General features: G+C 36.8%; 1 protein-coding gene across 1 annotated transcript in view; it reads left to right on the forward strand.

Annotated features, from left to right (window-relative positions):
* The window catches only part of PPP2R3B (protein phosphatase 2 regulatory subunit B''beta), a 33441-nt gene that overhangs the window by 12354 nt on the left and 2147 nt on the right, over positions 1-18940 (forward strand). The window contains exons 2-12 of the mRNA XM_010727064.3: positions 1623-1808; positions 3516-3619; positions 4166-4268; positions 5500-5574; positions 8939-9025; positions 9441-9597; positions 10718-10766; positions 11657-11746; positions 12705-12880; positions 16271-16389; positions 16545-16651. Of these exons, the coding sequence (XP_010725366.1) occupies positions 1623-1808; positions 3516-3619; positions 4166-4268; positions 5500-5574; positions 8939-9025; positions 9441-9597; positions 10718-10766; positions 11657-11746; positions 12705-12880; positions 16271-16389; positions 16545-16651 (1253 nt within the window). The remainder of the gene's footprint in view (positions 1-1622; positions 1809-3515; positions 3620-4165; positions 4269-5499; positions 5575-8938; positions 9026-9440; positions 9598-10717; positions 10767-11656; positions 11747-12704; positions 12881-16270; positions 16390-16544; positions 16652-18940) is intronic.

The following is an 18940-nucleotide window of genomic DNA, read 5'->3' on the forward strand; positions in this document are numbered from 1 at the left end:
GGAACAAACAGAAGACTTGGGAATTGTTAAGTAGAAGATTTAATTGTTTGAGAGCATGTTAGTTATGTGACTTCGTAGTACCGGTCCAAGGAGAAAGTCTTCAGTCTGTCTTTGTACCAGGAAGCTGCAACAGCCACATTAAAAGTGCTGATGTGTAGAGCTGGATTCCTATACCTAAACAAGGTATTAATCCAATCACTTATTTCTTTGTAGTGCTGAAGTAACAGTGCTTTGATGGTTAAAATTTTGCTGTCTTAATTCCCTCCCAAAATTTGGGAGTCCACAGTTTGAAAGGATTTTTGATACCTCGTGGCACTTTGGTTCTAAATGGAAGTTTTATTAAGCAAGACTCCTAAACTAATGATGAGGTATCAGAAATTGTAATTTACTGGATTCTTAGAAAGTGATAGCCGTTGTCTGACTCCAGTTTTCACAGCTTTGAGGTATGATTTGCCTTTAGGCAATGAAACCTGTAACTCAATTGAGAAACTTCAGCAACTGGGAACAGGAGCACTGGCTTAGAGGAAGGGAAAGAGAGGTTAATTCAGACTATTTTAGCACATGTTGTTTTCCATTAAAAGCTTCTGGGTTGGAGCCCTGAAAATTAAAAACTGTTCTCCAGAAGTACTTATTTCTTTCACTGCCTTAAGGATGAGCATCGTTACAGGCCCTTTGCAAAGATGGTAGGAAGTAAAACAAGGATTCTTTGAGTTGTCTTTTTATTTTTTTCCCCTTCAATTCTGCTTGGAAATGTACTTCAGGATCTTCAGCATATTTTCCCTAAAATAAGCTATCGTATAGCATTAACCATTGTTTTTACATTTGAAAAGTGGCCTTGAGGTTAAGGGCTTAGTTTAATCACGAATATTGAGTTATCGTGCTTGTTATCTTTGCTTCCCTGTGTTATTGGACTTTCTTTTAGCGCCTACGTACAAAGTAAATTTGTCTTTACTGGAGTTAAATTAGTTTAAATAATTTTGTTATTACTAATTTATTTTTTAGTAGTGTGATATATCACAAATTCTTGAGGAAAAACATTTCAAGCCTCATACAGCACAATTGTGTACAGTATGCACGCAAAAAATAAAGCCTCCAGTCTCGTTTACTTCACTTACGAAAATCAACCATTTTTAGGGTCAAAAAAAAATGCATCTGCTCTGGAGCTGCACTAAACAGGGTGATCGTTTGTAACAAAGTAGACATGCTCATTTCTGAAGTTTGAAGCTGTAAAATTAGAAGTATTTCAAAAGGAAATTCTTTCATGTCCTGTCTGCTAAACTAAAACTCAACACTTTTCTTCCGAAATTGATAACCTGAGTATTTTAGATGTTTTTGAAAAGCTGTCTAGTGTATTAATCTTGAAATTTGATAGGCTGAAGGTCAAAATTGTCTTACTAACTTTCTAATGTACCAGAAATCTTTCTAAATGACAGTAGTTGGAAACACTTCTGAATTCTTCCAGTGTGCTCTCATTTTTAAATAGCTTATTCAGCCTGTCATCAAAAATCTCTTTGAAGGTGTGTTGTAACAGATAATACCAGGAGAATCAAGTTATCTGAGGATGCCTATTATATACATGATTTCATTGTACCTGACTGTCAAATGTGTATTTATCTACTTAGGTTCAGACAAAGAAGGAAGAAACTCTGCCACCATCGCTTAGTCAAACCATTCCAACTTTCTATTTTCCTCGAGGATGTCCTAAGGAAAAAGTAAACATAGATGCTGTGATTGCCAAAATTGAGAAAACTTTCTCACAGTTTCCAAATGAGAGGGCAACTTTAGATGACATGGGGAAAGTTGCAAAGGTGAGAGTTTGTTAGCTAACTGCTTTCAATACTGTACATGCATGGAAAGAATACATGAATTCTCTGTGCTTTTCCTTGCATTGTGTATTCATCTCCTATTAAGTAGTGCCAGTAAGACAGTTGTGTGGAAATCTTTGTATTAACCATGTCTCAAAATACCCTCACACTATGCTTACAGAATGAAATGAACCACAGAACCAAACGTGTTTGTAGATTGATATGCCTGTTGATTTCTGACCTACATGATATTAGTTGTGTGATGAAAATGTTACCGTCCTTGGCATAAAACCTTTCAAAGGCTGCTTACTCATTTGACAGTGTCGTGAGCATCCATTTTAAAGATGCTGAAATACAGAATGGTTTAGCAACTTGAGAGCTTAAGTCATAATAAGTCATAATTGAAGAGTTATTTAATAGTTACTGTAGAATGACATAATACTGAATTAGGAATTAGCTAAGATTGTTCATATGTTATTGTAATGCACAATAAACTAATTGATTTAACGTTACATTTTAGCTTTTGAAATATTTATCTTGGTCATGAGCCTTTGTTTCTCATTCCTGCTCTTGTCACTTTGTATTTCAAATCCAGGGTTTAGAAAAATAGAAATAAATTTTTATGTAGACCAGATTTAAGTGATGAACTCCCAGTTTACCTCACCAGAAGTGTTTAACTGCCAAGCTGAAACACAGGGTTTCACAGCTCCTTTCCATGTAGATGGAAAGCTCCTTTCCATGCTTCAGCAAGAGAGCTGGAAGGGCCCAATCAACTACAGTTCAATGATGAAAGGCAAGGCATCCTCCTGAAGGATAGGGTAAAGCCTCTCAGACTGAGGAAATGTTGTCAAAGTAACTTTTAAAATATGTATTTTTAAATGCTAGTTAAAGTATTGCGTGAAAAGTATCTGTTTTTTTTTTTTCTCCAGTGACCTTACACATCTTGCAGTATTGAGTTTTGAGTTCCAAATGAGAATTTCAGATGTTAGCACATCTGATTGCTCCAAGTCATAGTTAGTTTTAGGTAAAAGGCACTTAGCTTTAGGACAGAGGAAGCTTGAAGCAGACACAGAAGCAACACTGTAGGTACATAGGAGTTCTGAAATTGTGGAGGGTAAGTATTGTGAAGCATACAAATGAAGCTCAGTGCAGGCTGACCTGTTACTGAAAATGGGATAAAAAATTTGCCTGCATGTGCAAGGATGCAGATGAGTTGAGATATCTTCTGAGGCAGACAAATGTATGCTAGCTGTCATCCAGAAGTTGAGTTTGAGATAGCATAAACAGTTACACACTTTAAACATATCCAGCCCATTGGCAGAGCTTATTAGCATGGACTCCATTCAGCTGCTAGGAGCATGAACATGTAACTGCATTAATGTATTAGGAATGCTGCAGGATTGCCTTATATTTTACTTTCTTCTACTGAATTTTGGCCTAAAGCAGTTGTTTTAAACTACTTATTTTGGAGTGTGCAGCTGGTTTCAGAAACAGTTAAAAAAATAAATAAATAATCTCTGTTTATATAGTTCAGAAATGCTTTTAATCCCCTACAGATATGTTCAATGTTACTAAAAGGTTTTTCCCATGATGTCGCCTTAATGTTTTTTCTTAATGCTTGTAAAACTTAATTTGAGAGATTTATAAATGAGGGAGTAGCCCTCGGATAAAAAAATCAATGAGTTGACTTGATGTATACTCTAATTATAGGCTTGTGATTGCCCACTCTACTGGAAAGGTCCTTTGTTTTACTGTGCTGGAGGTGAACGAACGGGATACGTGTCAGTTCATAAATTTGTTGCAATGTGGCGGAAGTAAGTAGATTACTTTTTCAGAGATACCGTATTTTTATTTCTTTAATTGAAATGTGTATTTTAAGCTCTGAATGAGATCCAGTGTATAAGGGGAAAGACAAGAATTTCCTGTAATCAGCTGTTGACAGTAAACTTGTACGTGAGAAAATGTAAGTATATCACCCCTTCTAAAACAAGCAAACAAATCTTTATTTGTTATGATCAAAGGTTTTGAAATATTGTTTGATAAATGGCTGGCTATTTATGGGAAAAATGAAAACCATGGGCGTAACTTGCAGGTGTCAGTTCTGAGCAGAATTACTTCTTTCTAGTTTATATTCTAGTTCTAACTTGAAAATGTCTTCTCGTGTAAGCAATTGTGTGGAGTACCCACCTACGAGACAATACTGCTTGATAACCTCCCCTATAGCTTAATTTGCCATGTGTGATTAACTTTTGAGTTAAATTGTGGTTGCTGTTTCATAGGCCTTTATCAGAGGATGCCCATACGAAGTAGTATCAACAGTTTTCTGTGTACAGTAGTAAATGCATGTATTTATATTTCAGAATACTTCAGACCTGCTATGATGATGCTGCAAAGTTTGTTCATCTTCTAATGAACCCTGGATGCAACTACTTAGTGCAAGAAGACTTCATTCCTTTTTTACAAGTAAATTGCAATAAGAACTAGCTCTGGAAAGCACAACTAAATTACGAATTCTTTTTTTCAATTTTTTTCTTTTTTTGAGCTAGCTGTACATTTTCACGGTCTTCATTATAGCTTATTAATAATATTTTAGTGTAACTTGCTTTGTGTGGTCCACACAAATGAGATCTTTTAAGACCTACAGCAAGATGTATGGATCTTGCTTGCAGGAGTATCAGACAACCTTTAGGGTTTTAAAAGGCAGTTGAAATTACAAAGGCTGTTCTGAAAGCAGTGTCTCATATTATTTTAGTCCACGATGTCAGAGGTGGATATTGGAGGGAGAGCAGTAGAGGTTGAGACTTTCCACCAATATTCTGTTACATTTTGTTGCTGTGCGACCAATGGCAGCAGATGGGCAGCCAGACAAACTAAACATGGAAGTGAGGATGAAGCAAGTGTGTATCACTGAATCCCTCTTTTCAGAAAAAAATGCCACCCATTGACATTCATTGCCACTTACTGAACGTTTATGGAGAGCAGATAGTGAGCACAGTGAAGCAGTGAGTGGTGTGTTTCAGTGACAACAGTGATGTGAAAGACATGTGAAAGCCATGCAGATGTATTTTTTTATTTTTTCTTTGGAAGCACAGTATGCAGGCATACTTGTTCATTGCTGGCAAAAATACACAGCTAATGGTGCTGACTGTGCTGAAAACAGTGTTTGGTAGCTGAGAATTTGCTCTATCAGATAATGTTATTGTGCTCTTTGTAGCTGTTATAGCAACACCATGGAAATAAATAGGAGGCATTACTTTCAGAGCAGCCTTTGTGCTTAAGGAGGGCCTTTGGAGGGCAAACTGATTTTCTGTATTCAAGACCTAATGCAATTTCTCTCAAAGAGCAGCAAAAAAATACATTTCTAGAACCTAAATTAACTTGAGTGAGTCATCATCAGACACAGAATTACAAGCATTGCAGTAATCAGTAGTATTCATCTGACCAATTTATTCAAAATCTTCTGTCCATCTGAAATACGGGAAATCATCTGTTTGTATGGCTTTTAAAAGATCATTTTATTTTTTAAATGTCAACAGTGTTATTTGCATACAGTGTGCTTTAAGTGAAATTATTAATTGTTGTAGTTAAATTTGAACTGTTTTAGTTAAGGGAGAGGATGTCTGCTAATCTGTGTTCATTGTTCTACATAGACACTAATGGATGCTGTTCATGATATTGTTATTCCTTTGTGTAGGATGTGGTAAATAGCCATCCTGGCCTATCATTTCTAAAAGAAGCATCTGAGTTTCATTCTCGGTACATTACCACAGTAAGTGTTTTTTATTTGGAAAAGCTATTTTGGTTAACTAAGTATGAAAATGACTAAAATTAGACAAAATGTGTAAGCATCTTTGTCCTTTGGGGGGAAAAAATAAAGTATGCTGCCAGTCTTCATGTCAACATGCCTAGAAATATTGCGAAGGAAATTAATTTCATGAGTATCATAGTAGAAACTGTTGAACTTAATATAAGGATGAGAAACACCAAATTGTAGAAGTGTAAAATAAGTTAATGAACATTTAAATAAAGAACAGATTGTTATCTTAAAAGACTTGATTGTCAGTATAGACTGTTGGAATCTTGACTGTAGTCTGGGATTAATTAAATGAAATTTTGAAAGAAAGGTCTATGTTCACATGATTATGTTCAGCATCGAGTAAAATGATGATAATACTGAAACTGTTTACCACATCCATCTCCAGGGATGTGGAAGCTCCATTTCTCTCTTCCTATGGTGATGTGAATGAAGCACTCTTTCTGTACACAAGGGAAAAATCAGTGACATTAAATTTTCACAATTGTAAACAAGGCAGCCAATTCCAGTGAAGTCTCAAAAGATTAAAATTCCACGGAGTAACATTCCATTCACTCTCTGTGCATGTGAAAACTAGTTTGACAAATCTTCCCAACAACAAAAAAAGACAAACAACGTGCAACTTATAGTTCAACCCAGACTTACATTGTGGAAATTTTTTTTTTTAAGTATTTGGTTTTGGTTCCTCCTATCCTTCATAGAAAGACTGCCAGCCTATCAAGTAGTGCTTTAGATTTTGCTTTTGTCTTAATTATTATATGAGCTCCCAGAACTTTCTTGTCAAATGTGAGTAAGGGAAATGTTCTGACAGTGAGTAGTTTTCTTTATTAACAGATTGTGGTTTGTATCAAAGCCTGCTCTGCTAAAAATTGTGAAAGCTTGCTATAGGAAGGAGAAGGTTTTGCCATTTTCAGTTACTTTTCTATGGATGAATAGCTTATTTTTGTAGGTCTGAGTCTAGCAATGCTGAACAAATTAGTGCTGCAAGTACTTGACTGACAACATTTAGTGCAGTCAAGAGAAATCCGTGTGTAATCAAAATGCCAGAAAAAACACCAATATTGGTAAGAATATAGTAAGAATATTTGAAATGCCAATCTGCAGGTTAAAAATGACAAGAGGACTACCTGCCATTATTTCATGTTTTATTTCTGGATGGAGTAACTGCTATTGGTAAATTGAGCTTATATGGTCTTCTAAAATTCTTGGAATTGTCTTGGAAGCTGCTACTGATATAACTGTAGGTGGTTTTTCTCTGAGATAAAATCAGGTGTTTTATGCTTACGTTCAAGGTAGCTTTAATCTTGCTACATGAAGCTTTATGTTGTAAAGGATGTTGTAAGCATTACAGCTGACGATTTAATGTCTTCTCCTAATTTCCAGTTGCAAGTTAAATGATCAGTTTTTCTGCTGTGTTTCTCTGTATATTTGTATTCATACTAATGTAACCTTTATAATGAAGAGAGCATCTTGTTGGTTGGTCAGTCTAGGGGAAGCAATTGGTTCTGTCTGTTAGGCAGGGGTCTATGTTGGTTGGTCAGTCTAGAGGTAAGGTTTGGTGCGTCTCTGCCCAAGATAAAGCTGAAATACATTAAAAACTCTTGTCCTGACAAATGTGAAAACGCATTCAATCTGCAAGTACGGTGTGTATATGCTTGTGAACTGTTGAAATTGTAATCTCTGTATTCCACAACTTCTCCCTTATGAGAAACTGTTGTGCAGCATAGTGAGGAGGGTAATTCTTAAACAGTTGGCTTGTTCTGTGCTTTGATTCACTTTGGAAAACTGTTTTTTATGCCTATTCCCAGTTGTCTCGAGCAAACATTCAATTTTGTTTTTATTTTTAGACCAGTTAAATGTATAACAGATGAGATAATGACATGCAGATGGATTAAGTTGCAAAGCTAAAGCAAAACCTTTTTAGAAAAAATTGCTTTGTAGTGTAAGCCAAAAACTGGGCCTTCCCTAAAATCACAATTAGAATTGGGCTAATTAACTTCCAAAAGCAGACCAGTCTATTCTCCTTTCTAGATCTATTGAACCAGCTGTTCTTGTTCAAAGTGTGAGCTGCAGAGCTTTCTGTAGCTTACTGCTTACAGGCAGCTTAAGCTTTATTTTAAAAACTTCATGGAAAAAGTTGCTCTTCTATTTGTACTTCAGAACAGTTGGTTTCTTTAAACTATTGATAATAAAGCAATTAAATCTGAAGTAATAAAAACTGAAATAATAAGGCCTTTCGTTTGGAAAAGGGTTTATTGGAGGAGGGAAGGAATTCCTTAAGAGATTGCCTTTTAGCTAGTAGCTATTGTTGCAAATAAAATGCTGTACATATACGGTATTCAGTATTTAGCTGATCAGCAGGGTGCAGTTCATCTCCAGTTAAGCAATTACAGCTCATAATATGCTCACGTTTCTTGTCTGGTTACTGGTGAATGAATTATTGGAGATGCTCGTGTGCTTAAGTCAAAATAATTGAAATGAATATTTTAGATACAGAAAAATGGTGTTTTAAAGTCTAATGTTCATAAATTAAACCAAGCAAATTGTGTTAAATGCATGAATTAATCAAAATTACCTACATGTGCAACTGATTTAAATAGATTTTATGGATAATCAATTGAATGAATATGATTTTGATTCTAACATCGCTGATGTCATAGAAAAGACATCCTTACTAGTTTTGTTACTCAGAAATAATTTCTGTGCTGTTTTTTATAACTACTGTCAGTTTTTGTCTAGCTTTAAGTAGAACAAAATGGAAAAAATGTATTATCTGTCCACCTGCAGGAAGTATTCTTTCTGTTAGATGTTTGTTTCTTGTATCTGTGGATATGGTATCAGAAGTTATGGTATCCCCCAGTGCTCTGGTCTTCTTTAAACAGACCCCATTCTATTTCTGTCACTTCATTTATGAAATACTTTCATAGCAAATACAGGTCCTTAAATCTGAAGCCATGAAATATATTAATAGCTTTATTGCCTATAATCGTAGAAGATGGGAAGGCAGTGAAATTGTCAATAAACATCTTCTGCATAGCACGCAAGTATTCTGCGCATTTACTGTGTAGGATGTGGGTACTGCAGCACTGAAGTACACTACCTGGATTAGTTTAGCTATAGCTGGAAATAGCTTGATAATACGACGTAGCACATTGATGCTTCTCTCATTAGTAGAGGGAACAACAGACTTGTAAACCATTCATTTGGGTGGGAAGATGGAGTCGTGTAATGCATCTGAGCTAAGACTTATTTTTGATCACAGATGCTTAGGAGGTTGTTCTGTTGGCATGCCTGAGATCACCTTTTGGTTTTCTTGCAGGTTATACAGAGAATATTTTATACAGTAAATAGGTCCTGGTCTGGGAAAATCACTTGCAACGAGCTCAGGAAAAGCAATTTTTTGCAGGTACGTAGTATCTTTTGCAAGTTGTCTTTACAAGTTTAAAACAAGCACTAGCTAAATGCTTTAGGGAATAAGATAAGCATTTCCTTCTCTTGCAAAATCCAGTAGGGACTACATTATATTAACTCTCCTACTGTAGAATATGTTTAAATGTCATTTTATGTAGATCTGTACATGTGCAACTCTGGTTAGCAAAAGTCTAGCTGATCTCGTACTTCTGTGGATACTTTAGCTTTCAACCTTGTCTGTTAAGTCTTTGCTGTCATGCTGTACGATGTGCATTGTCTCAGAAGGTCACTATTCTTCCACTGAAATACTGTTAGGTAACAGTAATATTCGTCTGGTTATCAGAACTCAGATGATTCAGCAGCAGTCTTAAAAATTCTTTAATGTGTTCTGTTTATCCTTCTGATAATAGAATGTGGCATTATTGGAAGAGGAAGCTGATATTAACCAGCTGACAGAGTACTTCTCATATGAACATTTCTATGTTATCTATTGCAAATTTTGGGAGCTGGATACAGACCATGACCTCTATATTGATCGGAAGGATTTAGCTCGACATAATGATCATGGTATGACAAATGAAGCATCTTTCTTTACATGTGTTAAATTACTTGCAAGCTTTCAACTGAACAAGTGGTTAACTGCAAAGGCCAGTGTTCAGGAGTCTGTTTCTGTAGCTGATCCTCCTTGCTCAGGGTAATAAAGCAGGACAAGTAACCTCTGATCCTGCTTTGTGTCCAGCAATACCAGATTGGAAGAAAACTCAGAATTTGAATTCCGATCTTGGCAAAGAAGTAGAGGAGGAAATAGGTCACTTTTCCCCCCATTCAGATCAAGCCTACACACTTAGAAACTTAAGTCTTGATGTATTATCAGTGGGGGATTGTTTTGGAAACAATCTGTTATTATTAAAGTAGCATGACACTTATGGCAAGGTATGGAAGAAGAAAATAGTAAGGCAAATATACATTGTTACTTTGCTTATTTTAAGGTTTAGTTTATTCAGCTGCAGTATGTTTTCTTTAAATATCATTTAGTAACTTTCTATTTTCTGCATTCAAAACATACGGTCACTAAGATTCTGTAGTCTTGCACACTCCCTATTTTAAATGTTCTTGTACTTTTTATGGAGCTGTTTTGTTTTTTTTTTGTATGGTTTGTGTCCCTTGTCATCATTGTCCTCTTCAGGACTGGAAAGTTTACTCAAACACTAGCTGACTGTGGAATATTATCCCGGATTAAAAAGAATAAGCATCATTCTGATTGCTTTTGGAAGCTTGCCTGTAGAAGTCTTTACGTTAGGACACTGAGGCAGGATTATTTCATTTGTGAGGTTGCTCTAGTAGGTACACTGTTTATAAATATATGTATATATACACACACAGAACTTGACAAAAAGCAAGGGCATGTGAAACTATAATGGCACTCGAAAACATGATTTACTTGTCAAAGAACTAATAAATGCTATCTCACTAATCAGCCAATTTTATTACTTTTGCTACATTACTGTTTCTGCATCGTCTGAATTCAAAGTTGGTTGATTCGAGGGCTCAAAAGGATTAATGAGCACTGTAGGTGATCTTTCTTACAGATGTTTATGTATGAGGTTTCTGATAAACTTTTCAGCTAGACATTGTAGTAAAAGTAACATGTACATCACTGATACAATTTTAAATCTTTCTTTCACAGCAATATCAAGTAGAATGATAGAGAGGATCTTCTCAGGAGCAGTAACAAGGTAATTCTTTTGTATGCTGATCTAAATACAGTCTAATATTTATATATTTGCTTGCAAGACTGAGTATCATTATCTTCAGAATTAAATGATGTCCCCTTTGAAATGAAATGCTGAATTTCAGGATTTAATACTGAGCAATCTCCCGAGTGTTCTTGAAAGCTTTGGCTCAGCCAAGGATCTTTAGTCTTTCTTTATTACTATGAGCACTCATCACTTAGTATTATATGGCATAGCAAGGATGGGAATAAAGAGGGGAAGAAATGCTGCTGGTGTTTCTCATATCCTTAAATCTTGAGAAGCTTTCAAAGGGATTTGGGATTTTTAATACTACTCGTACAGTCAAATTTGCAACAAGTTCTTGCATCAGGGTTGCAAAAACAAGTCTAGAATGTGGTCGATAAACAGAAATAACAAAAGCTGAAATTAATAGCAAATGAAGTGTACAGATATGTCTACAGCTTACGCAACTGTGAGTAGGGAAGGATTAGGAATGGAACATAAGCTGTGAACTGCTTACCTACCTTTTTGCTAGAAAGGTTGATTGTGTCATCACAATGTATTTGGGTGCTGAGCTCTGTGGTATGAGTAGAAAAAAATAATTTTCTTGTCACATATACTTCATATCTTCTTTTTTGCATCCCAACACTTGTAGTTGATGGAGTACACCTTTTTGTTCTTTTACCAACTTCCTCTTTAAATATCCATTGCAGTAGCAACATAACAGAACTCATAATGTCCTTTTTCCTTAATGATCATAGTCACTGATAGGTCAGCTTCAAACTCTGCGTCTTTTGATAGATGATCAGTTAATAGCACCAGGGAAAATAATCTTTGTTTAGTAAAGCCTGGATGTTTTAACATATTTTTTTTTTTCTGTGTTGATTGTCAAGAGGTAGAAAAGCACAAAAAGATGGAAAAATTAGCTATGCTGATTTTGTCTGGTTTTTGATATCTGAAGAAGACAAGAAGACACCAACTAGGTAAGAATGCATTTATTTTATCAGAAATAAAGACTGGCTTATACGGAGACCGCTGATGCTCAGCTAGAACTTAAGAAACTAAATCATTAAAAACATGAGTAGAATACTGGCCCAGCTGGTTATATCATTCTTGTATCTCAATGTCTTTGATTGTTGCTGCATAGAAGTCTTTAATGACTTCTAAGCAGATAACTATTTTTCTTCATGCGCTATAGGGGGATTACTTGTAGACAAGCTCATACATAAAGGAGACTACAATTGTTTCATGACACCAGTGGCTTTGGAACTGTGCAGCTAGCATTAGTTGTAGAATGTTAGAAACTTACTGTGTGATGTGTTACTGGCTTGTTCAATATAAAAAAGAACTTAGTTTTGATACACAATTGTATTTTTATTTGGCTCCTATCAACGACTGTTTACGTGGGTTGATAGTGATAGGACAAGGGGGAATGGTTTTAAACTGAGACAGGGGAAGTTTAGATTAGATATTAGGAGAAAGTTTTTCCCTCAGAGGGTGGTGACACACTGGAACAGGTTGCCCAATGTGGATGCCCCATCCCTGGAGGCATTCAAGGCCAGGCTGGATGTGCGCATAACAGGGGGCTGAAACTAGATGATCATTGTGGTCCTTTTCAACCCAGGCCATTCTATGATTCTGTGATTTTTATTTTTATTTTCTTTATGTAAAGCCACATGTTTAATTTTTCTCCTTTCTCACCCCTTCACAACTAAAAAATGCGTTTTCAAATGCAAATAATGTTACAAAAAAGGACGAATACCAGAAGCTGTTATCACAATAGTTTTTCTTGTTTAATGACTTCCTATGGCATTATGGAATGTAATCTTAAAACTAGTTTTGCATCTGCATGTAGAATAGTCTATAAAACAAGCTCTGTAAATTCTGAAAATTCTTGTATGCTTGTGTAAACTGCTTGTGCTGTTAATTACTGAATTTCAGCATTGAATACTGGTTTCGCTGCATGGATCTTGATGGAGATGGTGCTTTGTCTATGTATGAATTGGAGTATTTTTATGAAGAACAGTGCCAAAAATTAGATAACATGGCCATAGAACCCTTGCCATTTGAAGATTGTTTGTGCCAGATGCTGGATCTTGTGAAGCCACAGTATGAAGGTAATAAAACCCTTTTCCATTCTGTAACTCCTGCTTTTCTGGATAAAGATCTAGAGAACCACTAAGAGCGTGGTCATACCAAAAATACGCCTTTGGTTGGTCATCTCTCTAAAGTCTATTGGTGTTTATTAATTAAGTGATCTTCTGATCTTCCAAGGATGGGCAAGCATTCATTTCTGTACTAACATTGAATATGCTGCTTAAAAAGTCTTTGAAATCTTTTCATGGATAGTAGCCATGTTTATTCTCAAACGACATCTTTTCCACCATCTGGCTGAGGTGATAGTGTCAAGAAAATCTCCTGAGACTTCTCTTCACTTACTACTTACCTATTCGTATACTCATTTAACTGAGATTCATTCAAATAGAAGTTTCTGAATGGTGTTTGTCTCAATTGATCTGAATCATTTTAGGTTAAAAGGAATTTATGGCAATAGTCTTTAAAAAAAAAAAAAAACTGAAAGTTGAGCTACTCTTAGATGTTGGCCTTTCTCTACGTTCCTCTAAGCCTTTAGTAGACTTGCATTCTGTCTTTTTGCCTTTGACTTGTATAACTTTTAGCTGATCAAACTCCGTTTACCTTTTTAGAATATGATGATCACTTCATATCAAGCATCATAGAATAACAAATATTAAAAGTATTTTGCTTGCCTTGGTAAGCATGTTGCTGCATTGTTGAAGAGTAGCATACTGCATGTTCGTGGCTTCTGTCCCATGTGCTGTTTCTGATATTAGTCACATAACTTTGATAAAACTTTTGTAGCTGTGATGAACAAGTCTTCAAGGATTTCTTGAACTCAATGCTACTGAGGTTGGCTCATATCTGAGTCTAATGTCTGAACACACGTCCGTACTTAGCGCTGATAATCCTTTTTATGGCTATGCTTTTTTAATGTGAACTTCAGTGTGTAAAAGGATTTGGCACACAGTCTGGTTGCTATTCTTATACAGACTCTGGATCGCAGTAAATGTAGAACTTGCATATTTGTCCTTGAAGTGTTTGATAGGAGTAGTAACCTCTACCATGTACTCTCATGTCTGCTGTTTTCATGGTAAAAAGGAATTATTGAATGTCTGTGCTTTTGTTTACCAAATATAATGTTGTGCTGAAGTCTTGCATTTGTGCACTCTTTTAGATGAGGTGCTGACTTTTGCCTACTATTATTTCAAGAGTCACTTCAGTAGTGCATAAGAGGTTTATTCTGTTTACTATCTACAAAATTATGGTCGGAGTGTGAATTAATAGTTCTGCTTGTTGCCCACTTCCAGTATTAAAATAACCAGAAACTTTCTTTTGTTGAAAGAAAGGCACTTGTCTTTTATGGGGGCATGAAGTTTCACATACTAAGAGAATTGAAATAACTCAAAAATTTGTTTAAGAGAACTAAAAGCTTCACTTTATGATTTAAATAACGTTAATATGAATTTGCTAGGTGAAAACGCGTATGTAAAGACAAGTGATAAAATTGTAAATGAAAAAGATGCAATATGTATGTTTCAGCTGGAAGCTTTAGTTCTAGATATTAGGGGAATTAAGCCCAAGATCAGCATGTGTAATTCAAGGTGAGGGAGGATTAAAGATTAAGTGAAATAAACTCTTAAGAAAATACTTATGTTAAATGGTTGCCTACAGTAATTCCCAGACTTAAGGTGTCCCTTCCAAATGCTTCTGAAAGACAGACATTTTTTATAGCGTCTCAGATAAACAAGATTTATGTGTCTCTCACGTTTGATGTAGATGGCATAAGGAGGTTGTAAAAGGCCTTAGCTAGGGGAAATAGTTGTATGGGACAAGGAAAGCAAAAACAAATGGTGAAGACTTGACGGGTTTTCATAAAGCCTGAATGATACGGAAAAGACAAATTAAGAAAAACCTCTTCTATTGTTTTCCCAACACAAAGCCTCATCAAGTGATGCTTCAGTTGGTAGATTTGAAACAAAAGGTAATATCATACAATACGATACAGTTTGGTACAAGATGCCTTGTGTACCAAAAAGCAAATTCTTGAATTTGTAGAGACCTAAATGTAGCACTCTCGATTTCATTCTGGTCTTATTGGCCTCTGAGAGACAATGTGGGTGTCTACATGAGTGTTAGATATCTAAGCTCCCATTGCAGTAAATGGAAACTAGAGAGCAAATTGGTGAACCAAATATAGGTGCTGAACTTAAATTGGGAGCTTATATAACTAGGACTCAAAATCAGTTGCTTGGTTGTGGAGAGATGCTGCCACTTGAGATGACCTGATACATCAGACATCTGTGTGGGTCTGACAGATATGACACAGGTGCCATGAGGGATTTATGATGTTCTGGAGCATCAGCAGTAAGCTAGACAGAATACACTCAGATGGTGGCAGATGTGTGGCAGCCATTTCCAAATGGGATTGAGATTCAAAGACCTCGACTTCCCTCCAGTGCCCTTGAGCCTTACATTGTTAAAGGCTGCTAAGCTGGGTTACTTAGCTGAGGAAGTACCGTTGTAAGTCTGGCTTCTGTTGAGCTCTTCCATAACATCTACAGTTGGCTGCTCTTTGACAGACAGTGGAAGACTAGCCCTAGATAAGGCATATTAATAAATTCCTAACTTTCAACAATAGCCATCTGTCCTCACTTCCACATTTGATATTTTTCAGTCTTTCTGTGGAAGCTCAATAGTCAGCCTTGAACTAAGGTAACATGTCAAGCAACTCAGCAGATATTTCCAATGCTTTGTTATCCATTGTTGGGAGGATTTTTTAAGAATCACTTCATAAAACAAAACACCTCTGAATTTTTAGCCTATCACTCAAGCAGTAAATTCTGGTCAAGCTGGGCAAATAAGAAAAACTACTCTGTATAAAAAGTTCATTTGCATGAAGCACAGTCACACTCTCAGGTCTAAAATACACACTTGAATGTTCAGGTCAAATAGAAATTCTTATCCAAATGAGAGCTGAAGGAGCTCAGAAAGATGGGAGTTACTTTCACTTATGTAAAGCAGAGTAATTCAGGCAAAAAGAAAGGGGAGCCATTGTCATACAGGGAAGAGATGGGTGCTGCCAGAGGAGATTCCTACCTGCTGCCCAAACACTTCTTGACAAGAAATGAGTAGCTCATTGGAGGCATCCCTCTCTTGAGGAATCTCGGACAATTAGCTTGAATGTTTTTTTTAATCTAGGTATGGTAGATTACATCTCACTCCAGTATATTGAAAGAAGCAGGATAACAGTTAAAAGCAAAGGAAAACATCTGAAATAATTAAGTTACGTATTTCATCTATTCAGACCTCCTATTGTGTTGAGCATCAGTAGCAAATGTTCTTAAGCATAACAGTAACTTTTGAGTAACATTTCTCCTTTTTGGAGAAAGGATAATCACAGCTTTAAATATTTTCTCTCTTGTGTACAGGAAAAATTACTCTGCATGATTTAAAGAGATGCAAGTTGACAAATGTGTTTTTTGATACCTTTTTCAACATTGAAAAATACCTCGACCATGAACAGAAGGATCAATTTTCTATTTTGCGGGTGAGTATGAAGCTGTAAAATAAATAATAATAATCTTTCTAGCTACATGCTTAAATCGTTAATATAATTATCATTATAATCATTATAATTAGCATATGATAATGATAATATAATTATCATTATAATTCTGTCTAACTTGCAATGTGGTTGCTTAGGATAGTGAAGGTGAAAGTCCAGAGGTCTCTGACTGGGAGAAGTATGCTGCTGAAGAGTATGACATCTTGGTAGCAGAAGAGGCAGCAAGTGACCAGTGGAATGACGGGTAAGAATGTAACTTAGCTTAGCTGGTACACGGCCTTTCTACTGTTGTAGAACATCATCGTCACTACTATCATTCATGCTATTCTTCTAGACTAGTGCTGTTGCCTCTGTTTAGCCATGAGCTCAGTGATGGAGGAAGAAGTAATTTAAGTGCTCTGATAATGAGTGGTGGCCCTGAACAGTCCATATTGAGACTGGTGCTGTTTAATATCATCACTGTTGACATAGACAGTGGGATTGCGTGCAACCTCAGCAAGTTTGTGGACTAAGCCAAGTTTTGTGGTGTAGTCAACATGGAGGAGGGAAGCAATGCCATCGAGAGAGACTGATCTGCTTAAGAGGTGGGCTTGTGCCAACCTTATCGAGTTTAGCAAGGCTAGGTGCAAGGAAGGTCCTGCTCTAGGGCAGTGGCAATCCCAAGCACAGGTAGGGGCTAGATGATGAGTGGAATGAAAGTGTCTCTTCAGAAGAAGGCTTAGTGGCATTGGTGGAAAGAAAACTTGACACGAGCCAGCGATGAGATGCCCTCACAGCCCAGAAAGCCAGCTGTATCTTGGGCTGCATCATAAGGGGTGTGGGCAAGGGGGAGAGGAAGGTAATTCTCCTTTCCTACCCTCTGCCCTGATGAGACCCCATCTGCTTTCAGTCCCAATACAAGAAAGACATGGAGCTGTTGGTGCAGATCCAGAGCAGGGCCACAGAGATGATCAGAGGGCACCTCTCCTATGAGGGAAGGTTGAGGGAGCTGATCTTGTTGAGCCTGGGGAAGACTAAGGCTCTGGGAGGAAACCTTAAAGCAGCCTCCCAATGCCTTAAGGGGAGACCACCAGAAAGTTGGGAAAGGACATTTTAACAAGGATTGTAGTGATAAAGGCAAGGGGTGATAGTTTTAAACTAGAAGAGGGAAGGGTTTATATTAGACCTATTAGGAAGAAATTCTGGCACTGCCACAGGCTGCCTGGAGAATATGTGTATGCCCTATCCCTCAAAGTGTTCCCAGCCAGGTTGGATGAGGGCCTGGGCAGCAGTGGGAGGTATCCCTGCCTGCAGCAGGGGATTGGGACAAGATTGTCTTTAAGGTCCCTTCCAACCCAAGCCATTCTGTGATGTATAATATGAGAAGAGGGAAGAGCATTTTTAAATTTCCTTTTGTATCTTGGAAAAAGAGTAAAAGTTGTGTTCCATGAAGAAACAAGAGCTTGGAAAGAGATGGGAATTTGCGTTTGATTTGATAGTGTTTGAATAACTATCTTCTGAGTACAGGACAGACAGAGCCTACAAATAGTATCTGTGCCATTCTTTATTTTTAATGGCTGGAAAAGCTGTTGTCGTGTCTCTGTACTGCTATGCAACAGGCAAATTAAAAAGGTACATTTGAAATGTTAGCATTTATTTAAAGAAAGAAAGTCCTTCTCTGAAAGATAGAATTAATTCTTATAGAATGCTATAAATTAAAGGGTTGCATGCCAATTTTGGGAAGGACAAAATAATGTTTTTTTTAAAGGGAGGGGATGACTGTTTTTTACTCAGCCTGATCTTTAGCTGGTGTTATCACAAAGTGTTAGGTTTACCGGGAATGGTACTGAAGCTGGGTTAATAGATTGGTCTACGAAACTACTCAATGGAATCACGTTCACAAATGAAAACGTTTCTTTCCTCCTACCTCTGATGTTCTTGCTGCTCTTTAGGGTGGTTTGGTTAGGTTGTGGATGGACTCAATGACCTTCAAGGTCTTTTCCAACCTGAGCAATTCTATGATTCTATTATTCTATTCTGTTAGTGTTCATGATGGATTTCTAGTATTTAACACTTCTTTGCACTGTCATTCTCTGAAAGAATGCTTCTCCTTATCACCACATAATACCATTATAAGTCAAATTTGAAGAATGTGGCAGGAAATGAAAGTTTCGTGCTGGACAGATATTGCAGTGTCTAAAGCTTGTTTGTTACCTAGTCTTGCTGAGTAGATGGAAATAATCCCATGCTGAGCTGAGATTCAGTAGCACTTGGGGAGATGTATATGAACTGTAGTTGGCCTAGCCCAGGAAATGGTCCATTCTTTGATCACAGAATTACAGAAACACCAAGGTTGGAAAAGACCTACAGATCATCCAGTCCAACCATCTTCTTCTCACCAATAGTTCTCACTAAACCATGTCCCTCAACACAAAATCCAACCGTTCCTTGAACACCTCCAGGGTCGGTGACTCCACCACCTCCCTGGCAGCCCATTCCACTGCCTGACCACTCTTTCAGAAACGCAGTATTTCCTAACGTCCAGCCTAAATTT

The sequence above is a fragment of the Meleagris gallopavo genome, chromosome 1 (genome assembly GCF_000146605.3).
Source record: "Meleagris gallopavo isolate NT-WF06-2002-E0010 breed Aviagen turkey brand Nicholas breeding stock chromosome 1, Turkey_5.1, whole genome shotgun sequence".
NCBI lineage: Eukaryota > Metazoa > Chordata > Aves > Galliformes > Phasianidae > Meleagris > Meleagris gallopavo.